Raw genomic sequence first — 25,591 nt, forward strand, 5'->3', positions numbered from 1 at the left:
GTTAGGACATAAGTCTGGCATATTTCGCAGAGAGAAAAAGGGCAACACATATGCTACTTCTACCCACTTCCCTTGTTCCTTATAGAACCGGTCTAATTGTAAAACAGTATTATACTTAAGAGACCCTCCAACCGGCCACCGTTCACCATCCTCTGATGGATACCGTGGCCATGCAATATTGCATAGGAAGACCAGGTGTGTCTTCTTCAAGCCCTGGGTATAGAATCTATCCCAGTTTTCCAGGATACAGTTCAAAGGAGTGAGGCTGGAATTGTTAGCTCCCATCTGGAAGAGAGAAAAAAAGGGACCAGTGCCATTTTTCTACCGGAGGCGTCCCTCCCTGCTCTAGATGGGGGTGTAGACAGACTTTACACCAAAAGCTTTTCCTTCCTGGTCGGACTTAGTCTGTCCCTTACCGACGCAGGCGCTGTCCTTGACCCTCTTGGTTCTACCACCGAGATGGGGGTGGGGATGTACTAGGGGTAGACCTGATAGCATCTCTACCTGACGTCCAGCTCTTCACCTTTAACCTTGCTTGCCTCTGATGCCACCCGGGGTGCAATCAGAGTAACCTTCTGGAATGCCTCCCTAGCTAAGACCGCTGGAGGAAACACTGGTCACATGAGTGCCTGTGCATGACCCTGAGTATATTCCTGACCACAATAAGACCGATACGAACATAAAGCTGGGATGTTCTTTTCAAGCATCACCACGCCAGTATAAGAGCCTCCTCTGGTCCACTAAGAGCCAGCGTTACCAAAGGCTCCTGAGTGTGGGTCTTGGGGAAGAAGCATCAGAACAGAACTTTCTAAAGACGTATTTAATGGCCCCACCTCAGACCTGCAGATTCATAACTTCTTAGAGTGGGGACCTGACCTCGAGGGGTTCATATTCACTGAAATGGTTCAGAAAGAATCGGAACCATTGGCCAAGTGATTTCCATCTGTTTCCCATCAGGGTCACGTGACTAGTGTTAGGAAAGGACCTTCCTGGTGCCCGCCCCACACAGTTGTCTCTTGGTCCTGTGGGGGCATCAGTGTGGTGTGTAGGAAGTTCTCCAGGGGCTTCTATGGGGAGGCCTGGGTTAAGGACGTGGCTCCTGGTCCATCTGTGAGAGCTGAGGCCTGGCTTCAGTCTGAGGAGAGGCTGCAGGGTTGGTCTAGCAGGATTTGGACTGGGGAAGGCAGTCAGCTCACATCATCTGTGTGAGCAGAGGGTCAGGAGCTCTCTCTGAGGAGAGAACAATCAAGAAATAAGTTCACAGGCTGGTCTCCAGGTAGGAAGTAATTGTTCCTGAATCTCTCCTGAGACAGGACAGGAGAGGTGGGTCTTTTCAGCTTTTCAAGTCCTTCTGTCTGTAGGTGAAGTAGTTGCAGGTTAAAGAGCTCTGCGGATGCCTTTGAAGGTATTTCCTCAAGATGCAGAGGTGTGTTTGCTACATAACATCCCCAGAGAAGACAGAACAGGAGGAAGAAGAGGAGGAAATGGCAGCTTCTCAGGTACATGCTTTGTTTGGGCCTGGGGCTGTGTCTGGTTTTCCTCCTGAAATGCCTAGACTAAGAATCTGCCAACCTTTTGCTCTCTGCTTCTAATGTTTCTGTCTGGGGTGTTTGTTATCCGCTTCTTATTTTTTCCTTTTCTTCTTATCATAGTGAAGACCGGCTCTTTAGACCACCTCTCCCTTGGGTCCCAGATCCTGTTCTCCATTGTCTCTATTCTGGCTTTCTATAGAGCATGATGAATTCCCAACCTGAATGAGTGACTTTCAGCTGGTGAACATATTCTCTTTGTGAGAGATCAACCGGAGAGGCACTGGTATCCGAGATTCCCACTGGGATGTGGTTCAGTGTTGGGATCTTCGGGAAGTAGGGGAAATGCCATGATGAGTTCACACGTGGATGCAATTCAGCTCTTTAGGAGTTAGAAAATGCCCTTATATATTGAATCAACTCAGTGATCCAGAATTTTTCAGAAAACGCACAGAAATGAAAAGAAAACTAGGAGACACTGTCCTCTGTAATGCTAAGGCTTACTAGTTAAACACACTGTTAGGATACAAAACAGAGGAAGAATATATAAAATGAATTTTGCATAAAACTGATATCTGTTTGTTAGGTTCAAGTTATAATTTCCTGATTTTTTCCTAAATGCCCAGGCTGTGATAGTGCATCTTCCGAGTGATCCGTTTACACCATGACAGATGATGTCCACTGGCTCTGGTGATTTCTCTGAGATTTATCAGGCTAGGAAGTTCGTTTTTTCCCCTCTGTCTTTAAACAAGGCTGTGGAAAAATGGAGTGGGGAATGTGTGAAAACCCTCACAGTTAATGGTGAAATTCCACGTCGTTTTCGTTTCTCTTTGCTTTGGAAAATGAATGCTCACTCTGTTGATGATAGACACTGGGTTTGGGGAGTGGGCATTTTCATCACTCAAGCCCAGGTGTGATGTTTCCAGTACACTCCACACTCATATCACGCATAGTCTTATTCACATTTTCTTTTCAAAATGTTTGCAATAATCATAGTGGTGCTAATCTGTTTTTACCTGTGTTGAGTTTCTAAGATACAGCTCAACAAAATGATGCAGTTTGTGAAGAAATTAAAGTTTCAGAACCAGGAGCTCTAATTTATCTTATACCATTGTATATGTTTGCACCCTAGTGTATTTAAAATATAGAAAGAATATCATTCACAAGTTGATGTATATATTTTACCCATTAAAAATAATCTTGATTTTATTGACATGAATCAGTTCAGTTCAGTTGCTCAGTCGTGTCCAACTCTTTGCAACCCCATGAACCGCAGCACGCCAGGTCTCCCTGTCCATCACCAACTCCTGGAGTTTACCCAAACTCATGTCCATTGAGTCGGTGATGCCATCCAACCATCTCATCCTCTGTCGTCCCCTTCTCTTCCTGCCTTCAATCTTTCCCAACATCAGGGTCTTTTCAAATGAGTCAGCTTTTTGCATCAGATGGCCAAAATATAAATGTACGGCATGTGGCAAGGCTTTTAAGCAAAGTTCAACTTTAACTGAACATCAGCGAATCCATACTGGGGAGAGACCTTATAAATGTACAGAATGTGGCAAAGCCTTTACCTGTTTTTCGCTTCTTACTCAACATCAATGAATCCACACTGGGGAGACACTTTATAAAGGTACAGAAAGTGGCAAAGCCTTTAACTGGCACCTGAGTCTTACTGTACATCAGCGAACTCATACTGGGGAGAAACCATACAAATGTAAAAAATGTGGCAAAGCCTTTATCCATTGTTCACATCTTACTCAACATCAACGATTCTATACTGGGGAGAGACTTGATCAATATACAGACTGTGGCAAAGCCTTTCCCCAGAGTTCAGGTCTTTCTTGACATCAGATGATTCATACTGCAGAGAAATGTTAGACATGTAAGGAATGTGGCAAAGGATTTCACCACAGCCATCACCTCACTCCCCGTCAGAGAATACATACTGCAGAGAAACCCAGGAAATGAGACAGTGATAAAAAGGTTGGCCCTAAATATACAATTTTGAAGCAATGACTGTTTACTTTGGAAAGATATATGAATGAAATACAAAAATGTAGACAAGTGTTTAATCAAACATCATAAGTAAATCAACGCCAGAGAATTCACACTAGAAAGCATTTCATTCGTACCACTTTTGTTGAATTACCCTAAACAGAAACACTGTAGCAAGTATTCCATATTTAAAACATGTACTAAATTGATATGTTCATATGGATCACAAGGTGAAAGGGTGGATATTTGCAGAAGTATAATTATTAGTCATGTATCCTTGTTTATATTAACGTTATTTGAGATCATTAAGGAAGCCAAACGAATGTCATTCAACTCTCAAGTTAATGCTGTGATTTGTTTCCACTGTATATACGATCCTCTGTTTTTGATGGTTGTTCCTCAATTGTAAGAGAAGCCCTTCTATGTTAGGTGGGAATCATTTATATTTATTCTCCAATTTACAAGATTAAGAACACAGTAATGTTATATGCACACTACACCTCTAAATGGAGGTATTTGTCATTGATGTCAAACATCTGTGTTGTCACCATGATGTAAGTATTCAGGGAATAATTCAAAGTAAGACAGAAGTTTGCTCTAAGTTGTCAATAATTATGTCAGTTGCTTTTTAAGCATAAAACAAGGATTGTTCATTAAAATCGAAAGTCTTTTTATAACATCAACATCGAGAAATCATGCATATTACCTGGCAGGCTTGGAGTAAGGACATCTTCTCTTGTACCTGATGTAAGTATAGAAAACTCTTTCTGGAAAAGTCATATTCATATAATTAATGTCCACCATGTTTACTACATTAGCCTCCATTTTGTAAACCACATAAATCACATTCACAGATCATTTCATCAGAGACACAGGAAAGTTTTTAGAAGCTTGTAATCTTGTATTTTAATCAAGGATCAAACAACAGTTGTAAAAAGTTTTATTCCATCTGTGTAAAATTAATGTATGTTCATTAATAAAGGTGAATGGTATTTTAGTGTCACAGCTGATGTGGAATGAAGGAAGGGTGAACGCACCACCAGTTTAACCTCTCCCACCTGTTTAAGGTTGCAGGAAAGATAACGTTATAATAAACTATTTGTGGCACAGGGGGTGGCATCCGTAGAAATTAGTTCCTTACTGGTGTTAAACTCTCATAAATTCATATATTTCCCACAGTTTCTATGTTGTATCTCCTCTCCCATTTTGAAAGTACTCGGACATTGTGATGGTTCGAATAAGAAGGACCATACAGAGTACTGTTGAGAGCTTCCCTGACTGCTCCGTACTGTTGCTGCCTCAGCATCTGTCTGGGGAGCAGGCAGCCTGCAGGTCCTTGAACTCACACCAGCCAGTCCTGTGAGCACCTCCACTAGACGACCCCCTTCCTGGAGACCAGCAGTCTTGCCAAACCCCAGGGTCTACTGCACAGGCCTCCCTTCAGTGACACCCTCAGAGCGCACCAGATTCCTGCTCCTCTGGTTTGAATGGACCGATCCACACTCAGCCTGGGGAGCCCACAGCACTTCACCCAGGGCCCCTTAGAAAGGTCTGAACCTCAAGTACTGGAGCTTTCTCTGCCTGGTTCTAGCCTTGACCTTCCTCAGGGGCCCTCAAGGCTTCCTGTGAATTCTCTCAGGACCTAGAGTCATAAACTCACGTGCTTCAATTGGCCATTGTTCTTCCATTAGCTACAACTTTTCAGGGGCTCATTTAGGCAAATGTCAATTTAACAAAGTCACAAAAAGCATAATTAAAAGCCATGATGGGAAAGTTCTGAACCAAGATTTATAAAATCTTCCCCTGTATAATTCTTAGCACAAGTTTCTTGTCTAGGCTTAAAGGAACTGTTTTCTCATGGCCTTGGCATACTTTGAATGCAATATATAAATATCTGAAGATATATACATCATATAATTTACATAACACACATTGAATACAATATATAAATATCTGAAGGTATACACGTTATCAGTGAGAAAACCAAGAAGGAATATGTGAGTGTATGTGTATTCGTACACATTTAACTTAGAGAATTCAGAAAGGCTAGATCAAAACTGGTCATTTTAGACTTGCAGATGATTGACTAAAAACTGGAAAACTTGTCAATTTGTCAATTAATCTGTTTTGTCTATTTTTCATGGAATTCATTTCCTTAAATGTCAGGAGGTTACACTTGTTAAGGAACTTCCACACTGTGCTCCCACTGTGACTGTCCCAGTTTACATTCCCTCCAACCGTGTAGGAGGTTCCCTGATCTCCAAGCCTCTTTGCAGTTTATGATATTATTAGTGGGTTCTTTGCTAATTGTTATTCTGACTGGCATGAGGTGATGCATCATTGTAGCTTTGTTTTGCATTTCTTATTGTTTAGCGCTGGTGAGCATCTTTCATTTGCCTCTTGCTTGTCTAAAAGAGCAAGTTGTCCCACCCAGGCTCAGCAGTTGTGGCGAACAGGCTTAGTTGCCCCAAAGCATGTGGAGTATTCCTGGACCAGGGATCAAGCCAGTGTCCTCGGCACTGTCAGATGGATTCTCCACCACTGGGTGACCTGTCTGTTTAGGTTTGTTTCCTTTTGAGATGCATGTGTATTTTGTATTGGAATATAATTGCTTTACAATATTGTGTTAGTTTCTGCTGTATGACATCATCAATCAGCCATAAGTATACATGAATCTGCTCCCTCTTGAACCTCCCTCCCGTGATCTCCATTTCACCCCTCTGGTCAGCACAGAGCACCAAGCTGAGCTCCCCATGCTATCCAGCAGCTTCCCACTAGCTCCCTGTTTTAACCATCAGTTCAGTTCATTTCACTTGCTCAGTCATGTCCAAGTTTTTGCGACCCCATGGACTGCAGCAGGCCAGGCCTCCCTGTCCATCACCAACTTGCAGAGTTTACTCAAACTCATGTCCACTGAGTCAGTGATGCCATCCAACCATCTCATCCTCTGTCTTCCCCTTCTCCTCCCCACTTCAATCATTCCCAGCATCAGGGGCTTTTCAAATGAGTCAGCTTTTCGCATGAGGTGGCCAAAGGACTGGAGTTTCAGCTTCAGCATCAGTCCTTCCAATGAATACCCAGGACTGATCTCCCTTACGTTGGGCTGGCTGGATCTCCATGCAGTCCAAGGGCCTCGCAAGAGTCTTCTCCAGCATTTCAGCCACGGTGGTGTGTGTGTGTCAGTGGGGCTCTTCAGTTTGTCCCCCTCCTCTTCTCCTGCCATGGCCACACATCTGTTCTCTATATTTGGGCAAATATTATCTTAACAGTTATATATGGAATCTAAAAAAATGGTGTTGATGAACTTATATACTGAGCAGGAATATAGGCGCAGAGGTAGTTCTTAAGCTTTCGGATGTTAGGCTTTCAAGGCATAAAATACATGGACAATCATTCCATGCATTTTACGAAGGGAAAGAAGCCCATTCAAAAATTCTAAAGAAAGTAGGAATTTTACAATATGACACTTTGGTGTAGGAAAATGTTCATATGTGCTCAGTTGTGTCTGAGTCTTTGTGAGCCCAGGGGCTGTAGTCTGCCAAGCTCCTCTCTCCATAGATTTCCCAGGAAAGGATACTGGAGTGGGTTTCCATTTCTTCCTCCAGGGGATCTTCCTGACCCAAGGATCGAACCTGCATCACCTGGATGTCCTGCATCGGGTGATAGATTTCTTCCCACTCAGTCACCTGGGAATGTAGTAGGAAATATAGAAGAGATTAAAAAGGTCTGTGGTTGCCATGGGTTTCAAAGGAGGGACTCTGAATATCCTAAATCTAGAGAACTTTCAGGACCGTGAAATAATTTGTGTTAAACTGTTGTGATGGACACATGTTATTATGCATTTATCCAGAGGTATGGAGTGCACATCCCTAAAAGGGAAACATAAGGGTAAACAAAAGTGTTTATGTATTTACTGTCTTTGTAGAGTCATCATTGGTAACAAATGCTCGCTCTAGGGGGGAAAGGTAAGTAGGGAGATTGTCCACGTGTGGGAACAAGAGGTATATGGGAAACGTCTATACCTTATTCTCAATTCTGCTGTGAAACAAATCTTCTACAAAGTTGGTACTGGTGCATACATGGAATATTTTTTAGAATATATAATATTAGAAAGATGGACATGCTTCTATCTTTAATTTTTCCTTAGTCATTATACTTTAAAGATGCGAGAAAATAGCGCTCTCTAAATGGCACAGACAACAAACTGTAGCAGTTGATTCATGAAACGTAGAAAAACACACACACACAGGAAGTAGAACAAGGCTCTCACGTGTTAATTCATGTGTAATGTAACTTACGACAACACCGATCATTATTTCCTTGGTTGGTCATCAGATAGCATTTAGGGCATCATTTTCAAAGGCATTTGTCCCTGCCCACACACACTTGTTAATCTAGGGTGTCCTGCTCAGTTCAGTTCAGTTCAGCTGCTCAGTCCTGTCCTACTCTTTGCGACCCTATGGACTGCAGCTCACCAGGCCTCCTGCTGCCTCTGGTTTATTGTCAAAGAAAGCTGTGATAGAAACACCTCCAGGCTCCAGGTCTCTGAAGTTGGAGGTGCCACACCTGCAGACAGGTGGTCACAATGCAAATCACTTTGTGAAAACCTGTGTCCAGAGGCTGCAGATGGGGGTGAAAAAAACTAAGGACATGGGAGATCTTTGGGAAGAATTCTGCAAGTAAAGCCTGGCAGGAACTCAAGACCCCCAGCTGATTCCCACCAAACACTCACCTCTCCCCTCCCCTCCCCCAAGGGCGCAGGCACAGGTGAGGACCACCACACCCATCCTAGAAAGAGCCCCTCCCTGGGGAATCAGGTTGACCTTTGCTTCTAGAAGTTCCCGCCCTAAATCCTCCCTTCCTGAGGTCTCAGATGTGCCAAATGTGAGGTTTCCCTCAGGGCTCCTGAATGCAGGTCTTCCTCTTGCATTTTTTCAAAACCCTGGTAGGCTGGGTCAGGTAGCCCAGAAGTAGGGTCCATTGTCTCTGGTGAATTGTTCTGAGGCCTGCTCTCTGTAGTGCAAAAAGGAAGGAGAGGAACTAGCAGGGAAGATCTGCCAATAGAGTGGAGCAGCAGGATGTGATTAGCATATCAGGTTAGTCTTGATTACCCACTACAGATCAGGAACCCAGAAAGTCAGCAAAGAGCTCCGAAAAGGGTGAGAGAAACAAGAAAACCTCTTCTTTTTCACTGCAGCAGTTGCAGGTTAAGCGGCTGTATGGATGCCTTTGAAGGTATTTTCTCAACATGCAGATGTGAGTTTGAGACGTCATATCCTCACAGAAGACGCAGAGCAGGAGGAAGACGAGGAGGAAATGGCAGCTTCTCAGGTAATTGTCCTGTCCTGGGTCTGGGGCTGTGTCTGCTTTTCCTCCTGAAATGCCTGGACTGAGAATCTGCAAACCTTTAGTTCTCTGCTTCTAAGTTTTCTGCTCGGAGTGCTTTTTATCACCTTCTTATTTTTTTCTTTTTTCTTTTTTTAAAAATAATGAAAACCAGCTCTTCAGGTTTCATCTCCCTCATATTCCAGAGCCTTTTCTCCCTTGTCTGTATCCTGGCTTTCTATAGAGCATGATGAATTCTCAACATGAAATAGTGACTTTCAATGTTGAATACATTCCCTTTGTGAGAGATCAATACAGGGAGGCACTGGTATCTGAGATTCCCATTGGGATGTGGTTCCGTGTTAGGATCTTAGGGAAGTCGGGGAAATGCCTTGATGAATTAACATGCGGGTGCAATTCAGTTCTCTAGATCAAGAGTAAGAAAATGCCCTTGTTCATAGAATGAACTCAGCATTCCAGAATTTTTCAGAAGTTAAAGTAGCAGAGACAATCCTCTATACCGATAAGAAAAATGTACTAATTAAATGCACTATTAAGCTACAGATCATGGGAGGTATATAGGAGGTGGAATTTCCAGAAACCTGACATTTTTCATGATAGATTGAGATCATGGTTTTCCTAATATTGCCAAAATGCCTGGCAGTGGTAATGCGTTTTTCCATGTACTCTTACCCCTTGACCTCTGATGTTCACTGATTCAGGTGCTTCTGTGAGATCTCCAGGCTATGAAATTCATTTTTTTTTTTTTTTTTTGGTCTTGAACAAGGATCTTGGAAAGAAAGTGATGGATATGCCTATCACAGTTAATGAGGAAATGCCGTATCTTCTTAGTTACTGTGCTTTGAAAAGTGAACACTGTCAGCTAAAACAGATGCACAATTTGAGAGATGTGAATTAAGTTTTATTTGGGGCAAAATGAGGAGAGCAGCCCAGGAGACAGCATCTCAGAGAACGCTGAGAAACTGCTCCCAAGAGACAGTGGGGGAAGGTCAGAGTATGTGAGTTTGGTGAAGGGGGAGTTCAGTGCAATCAAGCACTTATTTTACAAAAGGTTTTCTGCCAGGCTTGAGAAACTGAAGTCATCATTTAGTGGTTTAGTGCTTTTCTAGATATGAAGAGATTCAAGGATTGGAATCATGAAAGCAGTTCCTCAAAATATCTGACTCTCTAAAGACCTGTTCCACCAGATTCCCTGGAGCAGAGTGCCTCAATTCACCCTGAACTCCCTCGAGGGGATTGAAGTTAGTTGCAGCACCATAGGGTTCATTCTTTCCAGAGGGAGATGGCAAACGCCCTTGTTGTTGTTCTGTTCAGTTCAGTTGCTCAGTGGTGTCTGACTCTTTGCAACCCCATGAATCGCAGCACGCCAGGCCTCCCTCTCCATCACCAACACCTGGAGCTCACTTAGACTCACGTCAGTAAGTCAGTGATGCCATCCAGCCATCTCATCCTCTGTCGTCCCCTTCTCTTCCTGCCCTCAATCCCTCCCAGCATCAGAGTCTTTTCCAGTGAGTCAACTCTTTGCATGAGGTGGCCAAAGTACTGGAGTTGCAGCTTTAGCATCATTCCTTCCAAAGAAATCCCAGGGTTGATCTCCTTCAGAATGGACTGGTTGGAACTCCTTGCAGTTCAAGGGACTCTCAAGAGTTTTCTGCAACACCACATTTCAAAAATATCAATTCTTAGGTACTCAGCCTTCTACCAGTCCAACTTTAAAATCCACACGTGACCACAGGAAAAACCATAGCCTTGACCAGACTGACGTTAGTCGGCAAAGTAATGTCTCTGCTTTTGAATATACTATCTAGGTTGCTCATAACTTTTCTTCCAAGAAGTAAGCGTCTTTTAATTTCATGGCTGCAGTCACCATCTGCAGTGATTTTGGAGCCCCCCAAAATAAAGTCTGACACTGTTTCCACTGTTTCCACATCTATTTCCCATGATGTGATGGGACCGGATGCCATGATCTTTGTTTTCTGAATGTTGAGCTTTAAGCCAACTTTTTCATTCTCCTCTTTCACTTTCATCAAGAGGCTTTTGGTTCCTCTTCACTTTCTTCCATAAGGGTGGGGTCATCTGCATATCTGAGGTTATTGATATTTCTCCTGGCAATCTTGATTCCAGCTTGTGTTTCTTCCAGTCCAGCGTTTCTCATGATGTACTCTGCATAGAAGTTAAATAAGCAGGGTGACAATATACAGCCTTGACGTACTCCTTTTCCTATTTGGAACCAGTCTGTTGTTCCATGTCCAGTTCTAACTGTTGCTTCCTGACCTGCATACAGATTTCTCAAGAGGCAGGTCAGGTAGTCTTGTATTCCCATGTCTTTCAGAATTTTCCACAGTTTCTTGTGATCCACACAGTCAAAGGCTTTGGCATAGTCAATAAAGCAGAAATAGATGTTTTTGTGGAACTCTCTTGCTTTTCCATGATCCAGCGGATGTTGGCAATTTGTTCTCTGATTTCTCTGCCTTTTTTCAAAACCAGCTTGAACATCTGGAAGTTCATGGTTCACATATTGCTGAAGCCAGGCTTGGAGAATTTTGAGCATTACTTTACTAGCATGTGAGATGAGTGCAATTGTGTGACAGTTTGAGCATTCTTTGGGATTGGAATGAAAATGGACCTTTTCCAGTCCTGTCGCCCCTGCTGAGTTTTCCAAATTTGCTGGCATATTGAGTGCAGCACTTTCACAGCATCATCTTTCAGGATTTGAAATAGCTCAACTGGAATTCCATCATCTTCACTAGCTTTGTTCGTAGTGATGCTTTCTAAGGCCCACTTGACTTCACATTCCAGAATTTCTGGCTCTAGGTGAGTGATCACACCATCGTGATTATCCTGGTCTTAAAGATCTATTTACTACAGTTGTTCCGTGTATTCTTGGAACCTCTTCTTAATATCTTCTGCTTCTGTTAGGTACATCCCATTTCTGTCCTTTATCGAGCCCATATTTGCATGAAATATTCTCTTTGTATCTTTACTTTTCTTGAAGAGATCTCTAGTCTTTCCCATTCTCTTCTTTTCCTCTATTTCTTTGCATTGATCGCTGAAGAAGGCTTTCTTAATCTCTTGCTATTCTTTGGAACTCTGCATTCACATGCTTATATCTTTCCTTTTCTCCTTTGCTTTTTAGTTCTCTTCTTTTCATAGCTATTTGTAAGGCCTCCCCAGACAGCCATTTTGCTTGTTTGCATTTCTTTTCCATGGGGATGGTCTTGATCCCTGTCTCCCATACAATATCACAAACCTCATTCCATAGTTCATCAGGCATTCTATCACATCTAGGCCCTTTAATCTATTTCTCACTTCCACTGTATAATCATAAAGGATTTGATTTAGGTCATACCTGAATGGTCTAGTGGTTTTACCTACTTTCCTTCAATGTAAGTCTGAATTTGGTAGTAAGGAGTTCATGATCTGAGCCACAGTCAGCTCCTGGTCTTCTTTTTGTTGAATGTATAGAGCTTCTCCATCTTTGGCTGCAAAGAATATAATCAATCTGATTTTGGGGTTGACCATCTGGTGATGTCCATCTGTGGAGTCTTCTCTTGTGTTGTTGGAAGACGGTGTTTGCTATGACCAGTGCATTTTCTTGGCAGAACTCTATTAGTCTTTGCCCTGCTTCATTCCGCGTTCCAAGGCGAAAAATGCCTGTTACTCCAGGTGTTTCTTGACTTCCTACTTTAGCATTCCAGTCCCCTATAATGAAGAGGACAACTTTTTTGGGTGTTAGTTCTAACGTCTTGTTCAGTCGCTGGCAATGATCTTGGCAAGTGCCGATTTGTAGTTGACAACACTCCTGTGTGTTTAGTAGAGATGCTGGGATTTGGGAGTGGGGATTTTCATCACTTAAGCCCAGGTCTGATCATTTCCAGTACACTCCATGCTCACATCACAGATAGAGTCTCATCACATTTCTGTATTTTCCAAAATGTTTACAAGAATCATATTACTGCTAATCTATGTTCAACGGTGTTAAATTTTAAAATATAGTTCCATGCAAACGGTAGATTTTTCAGGAAATTAAAAAATTCAGAACTAGGGCTGTCTATTTTTTAAATCGTTGTGCATGTCTCCACCCTAGTCTATTAAAAAAAATTAGAATAATAGTGTCACACGAGTGTTTTGTCTCTTCACAACAAAGATTTGGAGCGACGGTCATTAAAGCCCTCAGCGCATCACAGCCCTAGGGTCTTGGACAACCATATTATACCTCTTAAGCAAATCAATGTTAGAGCTCTATTTTATTTAGAAGATAGCAGGAGAATCCATCCTCAAAGCGTGAGGGCATGCCAACCCAAGGACTCGAAGAGAAGAGAGTGGAGGAGCATGTGGGGGAGGGAGAAAGAGAGAAAGAGGACATGCACCTGGGAGAGAAAGAGACAGAGAGAGAATGCACTTTGGCTCCTCCTTTTATATGATTTTTCCTTGACCTGGGCCTGCCCTATGCAAATTGGGTTTAGCCAGGAGTGTTGTTTGTTCTACCTGAAGTCTTCACTCTTGTCCTTGGACCTTTCTTTGACCTTCCTTGTCTTTAAGCCACCGCCATTTTGGACTCCTTTTCCGTATTCTACCTACCTAATAATATCATCCTCAAATACTTAGGTACACTTTCAGTCAGTTAAAAATTATCCTGATTTTATTGACATGACCATTTTTCTCTTAATAAGTATACAGTTCCATTTTAGTGTGTTGGTATGCATGAACATGTTAACATCATTTGATTGATTTTTTTTCTTTTTCTGTTTTGAAGATTCTCTGAAGCAGGAAATAGCTACCCATTCCAGTATTCATGCCTTGAGAATCCCATGGACAGAGAAGCCTGGCAGGCTACAGTCCCTGGGGTTGCACACGACTGAGTGACTAACACTTTTCTTGTTTTTAGTATTATTTACAAATACAGAAATTTCTATAAACTTTAACTAGAGTTAGCTCTGTGCATTTGTCTGTGTTTTATTAAAGTCTAGAGTCACAAACTGAAGTAAACGTTGCTGCTGCTACTAAGTTGCTCCAGTTGTGTCCCACTCTGTGCGACCCCATAGATGGCAACCCACCAGGGTCCCCCATCCCTTAAGCTGTCATTTAAACAATGGTTGTTAAAATATTTGCCAAAAGATGATACAGCAACATTATTGATTTTAAACTATTTCTGTTATACACTCAAGTCTCTGAAAACTGTCAGAAAGTAGTATATACCAGATTGTTAAAATGATTCTTGTCGCTGAGGTTACTATCCTATCAGACCTGTATAATCTGTAAAGCACTTAAAGATCAAAGTTAAATGTGAACTCTTTCCTCACTATTCTACTTCGTTGCTGTTCACACGTTGTCACTCATGGAGCAGAACTTTCAACATTGCTAGTTCAAATAAGCTTGTGAAAAATATGGCACACTGAGCCCACTCCAGAACATTTGGATCAGGAAGTGCTTTTTAAAAATATTTCCTGTTTCTTTTGATAGACAGTTTATCATCTGTCAGCTGAGTACAACACTCAAAAATAAATATGCCAATGTTGATCTGATTATAATTTCTCTTCCAAATCAGAATAATTTCTGTAGTGGTTGATGGATCATATGTCATCCTCTTTACTTGGGATTAAAATTGTGGTAGAAAATAGTACTGTGTAAAAATTATATTCTTGTGTAACACCAGGCAGTCTCTGAAATCAAAACCATCTCTCTTGCTGTTTTCCTCTTGGGTCATATTAGGAAGTCTTCCCATGGCCACATGGCACCTGCGCTTTGTATTTCAGGGACGGCTGACATTACAGGATGTGGCCATAGACTTCACTGAAGAGGAGTGGGAATGCCTGGACCTCGGTCAGTGAGAATTGTATAGGGACGTGATGTTAGAGAACTACAGCCACCTGGTCTCCTTGGGTGAGGATAACTGCCTTCCAGAATCCCTTCTCTACCCACTGGGTTTTGGTTCCTGCATTTCTAGAATGTCTCCTAGAATCTTCTTCTCCTTGAAATAGTTTCAGATCCCTGCTTTCTATGGCAAAATGGATATTTATGAGTTGAGAAAGAAGACTTCATGATGATTCATTATGATTCTAACTTTTCCGTGATGGAATCTGCCTCCTTCTTCTAGGTTAGTGCTAATTCTGTAGGTTCTGTGGTATAAAAGGGTGCCACTCTCCTTTATATATCAGATTTCTCCTACTTACTTTGGCCTTAGTAGTACTTGACTAGAATCTCAAGATCTTTTCTTTATGTATTTGTTAGTTATAAAAGTGCTTTGATAAAGTATTTGAGGATATAACTTTCTATGCTATATTAACATTCAACCATGCCTTCTCTAGAATGTTAATAATGTAATAATGTAATGAGCAAGATTGCAGTCATGTCTGACTCTTTGCGAGCCTATGGAATAGTCCATGGAATTCTCCAGGGCAGAATACTGGAGTGGGTTGCCATTCCCTTTCGAGAGGATCTTCCCAACCCAGGCATCAAACACAGGTCTCTCACAGTGCAGGTGGCTTCTTTACCAGCTGAGCCACCAGGGAAAGTTCATACAGCTTAGGAAATTGTGTCCCCAAATACTTTATTTCTAGGCTGTATTAACATTCTACCATGCCTTCTCTGGGCTTCCCAGATGGCACTAGTGGTAAAGAACCTGCCTGCTAATGCAGGAGATGTAAAAGAAGTGGGTACGATCCCTGGGTTGGGACAAACTCCTGGAGGAGGACATGGCAACCCACTCAGTATTTTTGCCTGGACACTCCCATGGACAGAGGAGCCTGGCGGGCTACAGTCCATAGGGTGGCAAAGAGTCAGACAGGACTGGAGCGACTTAGCACATGTGCCTTCTCTTCTCACTTGAATACATATTAGATTGGAAACTGATGAATCTCTAGCAAAACAAATATTCTTTTCCTGATAGCAGGTCTTGTGGTCTCTAAGCCAGACCTGATCACCTTTCTGGAGCAACTGAAGAATCCCTGGGATGTAAGGAGACTGGAGACGCCAGCCATATACACAGGTAGGTGTGAATGGATGGAGCCGATGAGTCAACGACAGGTCCAAGGATCAGTGAGGAATTTATCCTTTGACATGTGGTTTGGGAAGATCTGCTTCAATGGAAATGGTTTTAGAGAAGTCTGGGTTTCTTTCTGTTGGTGTCATAGGCGGATATCACCTGCCCCATTCTGTCTCTTTAAATCATTCCTGAATTCATCTCCAGTGATTACTTTTCTCAATCACAGTGAGAACTGAAATCCTTTTCTTGGCCTGTAACAACCTGCATGAATCGATTACTATTCCATTTCTTGGGGGGAGGGGGGGCAGGTGGGGGGCTAGGAAAACTGCACATTTCTAAAAAACTCTAAGACGCTCCTATTAAAGTTTCTACCTCTAGATGGCCGTGTGTGAGCGGAATTGTAGACCTACTGCCAAAGTTCGAGGAATATTGGGTACAGAGTATTTTTTTTTTTTTCTGACATAATTTCTAACACACTGAAAGCTTCAAATATGATCTGATAAATTTTAAATTCAAGTAATTTCTTCACTGCATAAACTAAAACCTCTCTAAGAGAAAGTATGCCAATCTCAGGGTTACTTCAATGTTTCTGTTTTTTTAATACGAACTCTTATGAAATGTTAAGGGTATTTGCCCCAATTCCTCAATACGAAAAGACTTAAGCATATTCAATTAACTCAAAGAATTTTCAAATAAATTGGCATAAGAGCTTAAAACATTTTCTACCATATTTTTAATGGTTTCAAAGTATTGCAATGTTTAGATAATAGAATCTTTTTAAAACATTCTTATTGTAGTATAACTGGTTTACAATGTTGTACAGCAAAGAGAATCCATTTTACGTGTAGATATCTACTCTTTTTAAGATTTCCTTCCCAATTAGATCTCCACAGAGCATTGATAGTGTTCACACCATATTTTTAAAGTCTCATTTCTTAATTTCTCAAGAACTGCTTCTTTATTTAATTAATCTTGTTATCAGCTTCCCCAGGCTTTGTCCTACATGTCCTTGCTTTCTGATTAGACCTATGTCAGTATTATTTATGATTTTTATATTGAGACATCATGTAGAACATGCTAAAATAAAAAGTGGGTTAAAGAATTAGAGGGTACCTAGTGGCATCTGCATTTAAGATGACTTAAGTCGGAGAGTAATCATTACACTGCCTGTATCTTCTTCATTTAATGGTTCTTGTAGCTTTTTGTCTTGCTCCTTCCTCTACATCATACTTCTTTGTCCTCTCATCTTGTCACATTTTCTGGGTTTGTGGTCTGTTCTGCAGGCTGCAGGATCCTAGCTCCTTTTGCTCTGTTGTCTTCCCCCAGGGGGTGAGGTTGTTCCACAGGCTTGTACCCTTATCCCCTTGATCTGGGCTTTGATTGCTGTTATTGTGACCCTAGCCTCCCCTGGATATTGAGGGGAGCTTCCCCTTGGCTCTATGGTTGTCTCTGCCCTGTCAGGGGTAGGGTCTGCTCCCTGGTTGGTGGAGAAGAGCCCCCAGATCCGTTTCTTCGCTGTGATTCTGATCTGTGGTCAAGGCAGGTAGCATTGGAGGACACCTGGGAGAGAAGCCACTAAGGATTGCTCCTCTGGGTTTGTTCACCTTGGAGTGTGCTCATGCGCTGTGTGAGTCTCACATGACCCCATTTGGCACTGCTCTTGGTCCCCTTTCAACCATGGGCATGCTGGCACATTGCTCTGGTGCCAGCAGCATTCACTTTTAGGGCTTTTCATCCACTGTTTGTGAAAGCAGAGAGGTCTGCCTCCTCAGATGTTGTTTTCACTAGAACACCAGCATAGATCCAGTGAACTCAGGTCCCAGAATTGCATTCATGGAGCTGTACCTGCTGTGGTGCTATGGGGGTAGCTCAGACTCTGGCCTGGCCCCACCCCCTAGTATACATCTCCACAAAGTCCACAGCTGTTAAGCCTACACCTCCCATGGCTGGGGGAGCCCTGTTGTCCATTCAGATGCTCTGCAGGGGCTGAGTTGACAAAGCCAGTTGCAGGTATAAAAGCATGGTTTGTGCAACCGTGAGGAGAGACTTCAGGTTTTCTTCCTTAAACCTGGGGCTCAGCTGAGCTTTCAGCTCCTTCTATGTGTGTGGGCCACCCACAGAGCGCAGGAGTCTACTGATTGTGTAGAAGGTGCATGGGGGCAGGCTGTGGCTGGAGCTCAAAAGAGCCCACACATGTGGTGGACTTCCTAGTGCTGGGGGAGAGGGGGCCAGCGCAGGGGGAAAGGGGCTGCAATGGTGGGTCTTCCCTTTGGGCATCACTCAACAATGGCACTCTGCTCTCTGGTATTCAGACTTCCTCCACAATCATTCTTGTTTATAGAGCCCCTCCCTCACCCCCGTCCCCTCAGGATGTCTCCTCACAGCCCACAGCAGTCCTCGGCCTGAGTCTGCTCTCCAAACCCCACATTTCAGCACCCAGCTTTTGTCTGCAGCAGTGGGCACCCTCTCTGGCTGGGTAGGCCAGGCTGGGATCAGTACCCTGTGTACAGGTGTCACTCTGTCCTGCTGCCACAGACTGTTGCCGTGTTCTCTTCCCACAGAGAATGAGGCTCCCCTTCTGGCCCAGCTGAGCCCACACCAGCGCCAGTAGATAAGAATAGTAGATAAGAAAACTTTCATTTGGTATCTTTCAGCTGTGTCTTCTCACAACACCCGTGGTTTGATGTCAAAGAATCCAAGATTAGAAAATTTAATCCAAGAAGCAAACCTAGGGATATATGAAAGAGCTCACGTTGGAAACGAACATTTAATGAAAGACCAGGAATATACGGGGGTATGTAAAAGACCTAGAAGATGTTTATATGGACAGAAAGAAACCGAGACACTTTCACACAATGGGGACATTACTGCCCAAAGAAATCAGCAATGTGAGTCAAACTGCAGAACACACCCATTCCAGTTATCAACATCTGCAGAGAAGTGTATCTCTTCAAGCAAAGGCTTAAATCAGTTTTTGAAACATACATCTTCTCTGAAGAGAAATGTGGAAAATCTGGAAAATCATCCAGTCTCTACTCCAAGTACTCCTGCAAACCTCTCGGAACACAGGCTTCGATTACACATACAATCAAGCCCGTCTGAAAACCAGAAATTTAAAAACGATGGGGAAAACTCACCATATAACCAGTTTGAGAGATCTGTGAGCAATGGGTCATTATTCTTCCACCAACAGACAGTTTCTTTCTGTTCCAAAATGTGTAATGTTGATAATAATGGAATAGAGTTAATCCCACCATCATTGTTCAATACACATCATGATACAGTTAATATGGAACAACTTCTCACGGGTAATAACACAAGTCAGGCCTTAAGTAAGAGCTCTACCCCCAATAATTACAAGAATGTTTATGTTGGAGTGAGAAGCCATTCATGCAATGAAACTGGATGTAAAACTGCAGAAGACTCTCACCCTATGAAACATCAGGGACCTCAATCTTCAGACAAAGATTATAAGAATAGTACATGGAGGAATATCTTTTATCAAACATCAGGTTTTCCACTAAATGAGAGTACACACATTGGAGAGAAGACTTACAATTGTGAATATGGTGATGTCTCTAATCAGCCTTCAAATCTCACTCAACAGCAGAGTATTCAGAATCTGCAGAAAAGTTACAAGTGTACGAAATGTCAGAAAGCCTTTACTACCTCATCCAGTCTAAGTAGACACAGGAAAATTCATTCAGGATGGAAACCTTTCAAATATACAGAGTGTGGCAACACCTATAAGCAGAACTCAGAGCTTAGTCAAGATCAGCAAATCCATACTGGTAAGAAACCTTATGAATGTAAAGAATGTGGAGAAGCATTTATGTTTTACTCAAGCCTTAGTCGACATCAGCGAATTCACACGGGGGAGAAGCATTATAAATGTACAAAGTGTGGCAAAGCCTTTAATCAGAAGTCAAATCTTACTCAGCACCAGAGAATTCATACTGGAGAGAAGCCTTATAAATGTAAGGATTGTGGCAAAGAATTTCACCAGTGCTCAGGTCTTACTTACCATCGGAGAATTCACACTGGAGAGAAACCTTATAAATGTACAGAATGTGGGAAATCCTTTAGTCAGAACTCAACTCTTACTCAACACCAGCAAATTCATACTGGAACGAAGCCTTATAAATGTAAACAATGTGGAAAAGCCTTCAGTTACTACTCAACTCTTACTCAACATCAGCGAATTCATACTGGAGAGAAGCCTCATAAATGTAAAGAATGCGGAAAAGCCTTCAGTCACTACTCAACTCTTACTCAACACCAGCGAATTCATACTGGAGAGAAGCCTTATAAATGTAAGGACTGTGGCAAAGAATTTCATCGTTGCTCAGGTCTTACTTACCACCAGAGAATTCATAATGGAGAGAAACCTTATAAATGTAAGGATTGTGGCAAAGAATTTCACCACTGCTCAGGTCTTACTTACCACCAGAGAATTCATAATGGAGAGAAACCGTATAAATGTAAGGATTGTGGCAAAGAATTTAACCAGTGCTCAGGTCTTACTTACCATCAGAGAATTCATACTGGAGAGAAGCCTTATAAATGTACAGAATGTGGGAAATCCTTTACTCAGAACTCAACTCTTACTCAACACCAGCGAATTCATACTGGGGAGAGGCCTTATAAATGTAAGGATTGTGGCAAAGACTTTAGCAGGCACTCAGGTCTTACTTACCATCAGAGAATTCATACTGGAGAATAAATGGAAAGAATGCAGAAAAGCCTTCAGTCACCACTCAAGTCTTATTCAACACCAGAAAACTCATACTGGAGAGCAACCTTGCAAATGTAAAGAATGTGGAAAAGACTTCATCAAGCACTCACATCTTACTCAACATCAGAGAATTCATACTGGAGGAAAAACCTTACAAATGTAAGGAAAGTGGCAAAGGCTTTAATCAGAGCTCTCACCTTATTAGACATCAGAGAGCACATACTGGAGAGAAACCCTAGTAATAACTGATAGAAGAGTTTTGTCCTAAACACACACTTTAGAAAATACAAGACCATTTATTTAATAAGGAGAAGGAATGACATTTAAAAAAATGTAGAAAAGTATTTAATAAAACTTAAATCTAAATAAATACCAGAAGTTGCACACTAGAAAACAGTGCAAGTCGCTCAGTCGTGTCCAGCTCTTTGCAACCCAATGGACTGTGTCCATGGAGTTCTCCAGGCTGGGATACTGTAGTGGGAGGCAGATTCTTTACCAACTGAGCTATCAAGGAAGCCCGCACAATAGAAAGCATTTCATCAATCCTGTTTTTTGAAATTCCTCTTCAGGAGAAGTATTGCAGATAGTAATCCATAGTTAAAACAGAAAATTGATATGTTAGTATGGATCACAAGATGAAGGATGGTATTTAGAAATGTACAATTATTAGCAATATGTCTTGGTTTATATTGACATGATTTGTGATTATTTGAAAAGCAAAATAAATGTGATTCAACTCTCAAATTACTCCATGCTTCTATTCTTCATTTCTAGTGTGTACGCAAAGTTATGTTTTTGATGGTTGCTATCTCAAAGATGAGACAAGGCCTTCTATCCTAGAGAGAAATCATTTACGTTTATTCTCCATTAGAAGATTAAGGACCCGGTAATGTAACATGTACATCTAAATGGAGGTGTTAGTCATTCATATCAAACATCCCTGTAGGTCCCCATGAGGTAAGTGTTCAGGGAGTAATTCCACATATTATAGTAAGATGTACATTTTCAATAGTTATGTCATTTGCTTTTTAAGTAAAATACTTAAAATGCTTTTTAAGTAAAATTCTAAATACAGTCTTGGGACCTTAGAGAAGTAGGGGAAATGAGGGATGAATTTACATATATATGCCACTTGAGACATTTAGAACAGGATTAGGAAATTGTCCTAATGAGTAGAATTACCTCAGTGGTCCAGAATTCCACAGGAAGTTTGGGGAATAGAAGGAGAAAAGTATGAGAGACCTTTGTCTATATGGTAAGAAGGACTCACTCTTAAGTGTAGTCTTAGGATACAGAACATGGGAGTTATATAAGTGAATTTTGTATAAAACTGATACTTTTCAGGATTCAGATCACTGCCAACATTTATCCCACTACACCTCACGTTTCCTGGTTCAGGTGTGTCTGTGATATTGTTATACTGCGAACTGTGATGTTCCTGCTCTTTGACTTTCATAAGGATTTTTGAAAGATTTAGTGAGGGATGTGTATAAGCTGCCAAAATTAATGTAGCAAACTTCACCTTCTTAGTTCCCTTTGCTTTGGAAAATGAACACTCAGCTGTGTTTAATATGGTTCTTGCATTTTGGGAATGGAGGTTTTCATCACTCAAGCCCAGGTCTGATCATTTCCGTCAGTAATATACTCCGCACTCATTTTCCAGACAGAATTCTTATCACATCTTTGTATTTTCTACAATATTTACAAGAATGTTATTACTTATGTATGTTTAACTGGTAAATCTAAAATAGAATGCAACACAAATGATAGAGATTTTCAAAGGCATAAAAGATTCAGAACCAAGAGCTCTAATTTTTGTCTTTATGTGTTTTTGCACCCTAGTGTATTTAAAAAAATACAGAATATTGCCACAAATAAATTATAAAATTTAAGCACAGAAATCTATTCCTAATTTTATAAATATGAATCATTTTTCTCCCAACTAATGTATGTTTGTGTGCATGAAAACGTTAACAGTATATGACATCTTTTCTGTTTTTGATACTTTTGCCAGTTACCTCAACTGGTAAAACATCCGTTAGAGTGGTCTCTGCGTTCAGTTCAACTCAGTCGCTCAGTCAGGTCTCTGTGTTGCCTTAAATCTTTTTATAAAATCGAGCTCAGATCCAATGAAGTAAATCCCAAGCTCTACATTTTTTGAATATTTGATCAAATATTCCAAACAATTTTGAACAGCAATATTGTTTAATCTAAAATTATTTATGTGGCTCATTCAAGATTACAAAGTAAAAAACTGTTAGAAAGTTATATAGTTCAGAAATGATCAAAAGGATTGTTTTCTCTGCTTACTAATCGATTAAACCTGTAAAATCTGTAAAGCACATAAAGTTCAATAATAACTATGAATTCATACCTGGCTCTTTACAGTTCAGTTCAGTCACTCAGTTGTGTCCAACTCTTTGTGACCCCATGGACTGCAGCACATCTGACAATCACCAACTCCCAGAGCTTACTCAACCATGTATGCATTGAGTCTGTGACATATCTCAACCTTTGTTGTCCCCTTCTCCTCCCGCCTTCAATCTTTCCCAGCATGAAGCTCTTTTCCAGTGAGTCAGTTCTTTGCATCAGGTGGCCAAAGTATTGGAGTTTCAGCTTCAGCATCAGTCCTTCCATTGAATATTCAGGACTGATTTCCTTTAGGGTGGACTAGTTAGATCTTCTTTCAGTTCAAGGGACTCTCAAGAGTCTTCTCCAACACCACAGTTCAAAACCATCAATTCTTTGGTGCTCAGTTTTCTCTATACTCCAGCTCTCACATCCAAAGCTATGGAAAAACCATAGCTTTGACTAGATGGAACTTTGTCGGCAAAATAATGTCTGTGCCTTTTATTATGCTCTCTAAGTTGGTCATAGTTTTTCTTCCAAGGAGCAAGCGTCTTTTAATTTCATGGCTGCAGTCACCATCTGCAGTGATTTTGGAGCCAAAAACAACAAAGTCTCTCACTGTTTCCATTGTTCCCCCATCTATTTGCCCTGAAGTGATGGGACTGGATGCCGTGGCTGTTTGCCATGGCTCTTTTACTTCCGTGCTATTCACAATGGCCATTTATCAACCAGAGATTTAGTTAAAACTAAGCTTGTTCAAGATGAAAAACTGTGGGCCCACCCTAGAACTCTTGAATCATAATGCGTTGTTTAAAAATATTCCTGCTTTGACTGATATTTATTCTGTGCAACACAAGGAAAACCCTCAAAACTAAATATGCCTCTGTTGATCACAGTTAATAATTTTTCTCCCAGATGAATGAATGAATCCTAGTCACTAGGTCACGTCCCACTCTTTCTCACCCCATGGACTATAACCTGCCAGGTTCCTCTCTCCATAAGATTCCCCAGGCAAGAATACTGGAGTGGGTTGCCATTCCCTTCTCCAGGGTATCTTCCCTACCTAGGGATTGAATCCAGGTCACCCACGTTACAGACAGATGCTTTACCATCTGAGCTATCAGGGAAACCCAAGTGGCTTTGTGGATCATCTGTCATCCTGTTTTCTTCAGGTTAGAAATGCACTAGAGCATATTACTATGTAAAAAAGAATCTTATTGTATACCATCAGACACTCATTGAAAAACTAGTTCTCTGTACTTGCTGTTTTCAACTTGGGTCACATTAGGAAGTCTTCCCACAGTCACATGGCATCTGTCCGTTGTATTTCAGGGGCGGCTGGCATTCTGGGATGTGGCTATAGAGTTCAATCAAGAGTTAGAGAGTCAATTCCTAGGCAGGTTGATAAGAAGTCCAGGGGTCCCCAAGGAGAGAGGGGTCTGGAATTCTCAAGAAGAAGGAAAGGACATACTTTTTTCTCTACATTCCTTCAGTTCAGTTCAGTTCAGTCACTCAGTCTTGTCCGACTCTTTGCGACCCCATGAATCACAGCACACCAGGCCTGCCTCTCCATCACCAACTCCCGGAGTTCACTAAGACTCAACGTCCATCGAGTCTGGTGCCATCCAGCCATCTCATCCTCTGTTGTCCCTTTCTCCTCCTGCCCTAATCCCTCCCAGCATCAGAGTCTTTTCCAATCAGTCAACTCTTCTCATGAGGTGGCCAAAGTACTGGAGTTTCAGCTTTAGAATCATTCCTTCCAAAGAAATCTCAGGGCTGATCTCCTTCAGAATGGACTGGTTGGAGCTCCATGCAGTCCAAAGGACTCTCAAGAGTCTTATCCAACACCACAGTTCAAACGCATCAATACTTCAGTACTCTGCCTTCTTCACAGTCCAACTCTCACATCCATACATGACCACAGGAAAAACCACACCCTTGACTAGACGGACCTTAGTCAGCAAAGTAATGTCTCTGCTTTTGAATATACTATCTAGGTTGGTCATAACTTTCCTTCCAAAGAGTAAGCGTCTTTTAATTTTATGGCTGCAATCACCATCTGCAGTGATTTTGGAGCTCAGAAAAATAAAGTCTGACACTGTTTCTACTGTTCCCCATCTATTTCCCATGAAGTGATGGGACAGGATGCCATGATCTTCGTTTTCTGAATGTTGAGCTTTAAGCCAACTTTTTCACTCTCCTCTTTTACTTTCATCAAGAGGCTTTTGAGTTCCTCTTCACTTTCTGCCATAAGGGTGGTGTCATCTGCATATCTGAGGTTCTTGATATTTCTCCCGACAATCTTGACTCCAGCTTGTGTTTCTTCCAGTCCAGCGTTTCTCATGATGTACTCTGCATAGAAGTTAAATAAGCAGGGTGACAGTATACAGCCTTGTCGTACTCCTTTTCCTATTTGGAACCAGTCTGTTGTTCTATGCCCAGTTCTAACTGTTGCTTCCTGACCTGCATACAGATTTCTCAAGAGGCAGGTCCGATGATCTGGTATTCCCATTTCTTTCAGATTTTTCCACAGTTTATTGTGATCCACACAGTCAAAGGGTTTGGCATAGTCAATAAAGAAGAAATAGATATTTTTCTGGAACTCTCTTGCTTTTTCCATGATCCAGCAGATGTTGGCAATTTGATCTCTGG

General features: G+C 41.7%; 1 protein-coding gene across 1 annotated transcript in view; it reads left to right on the plus strand.

The window, feature by feature from the left end:
* The window catches only part of LOC114117905 (zinc finger protein ZFP2-like), a 53,435-nt gene extending 32,747 nt beyond the window's left edge, over positions 1 to 20,688 (plus strand). Inside the window, exon 4 of the mRNA XM_060398793.1 lies at positions 18,510 to 20,688. Within this exon, the coding sequence (XP_060254776.1) occupies positions 18,510 to 20,578 (2,069 nt within the window). The 3' untranslated portion in view covers positions 20,579 to 20,688. The remainder of the gene's footprint in view (positions 1 to 18,509) is intronic.
* The last annotated feature ends 4,903 nt before the right edge of the window (positions 20,689 to 25,591 follow it).

Source organism: Ovis aries, chromosome 14 (assembly GCF_016772045.2).
Source record: "Ovis aries strain OAR_USU_Benz2616 breed Rambouillet chromosome 14, ARS-UI_Ramb_v3.0, whole genome shotgun sequence".
In the NCBI taxonomy this organism is placed as follows: Eukaryota; Metazoa; Chordata; class Mammalia; order Artiodactyla; family Bovidae; genus Ovis; species Ovis aries.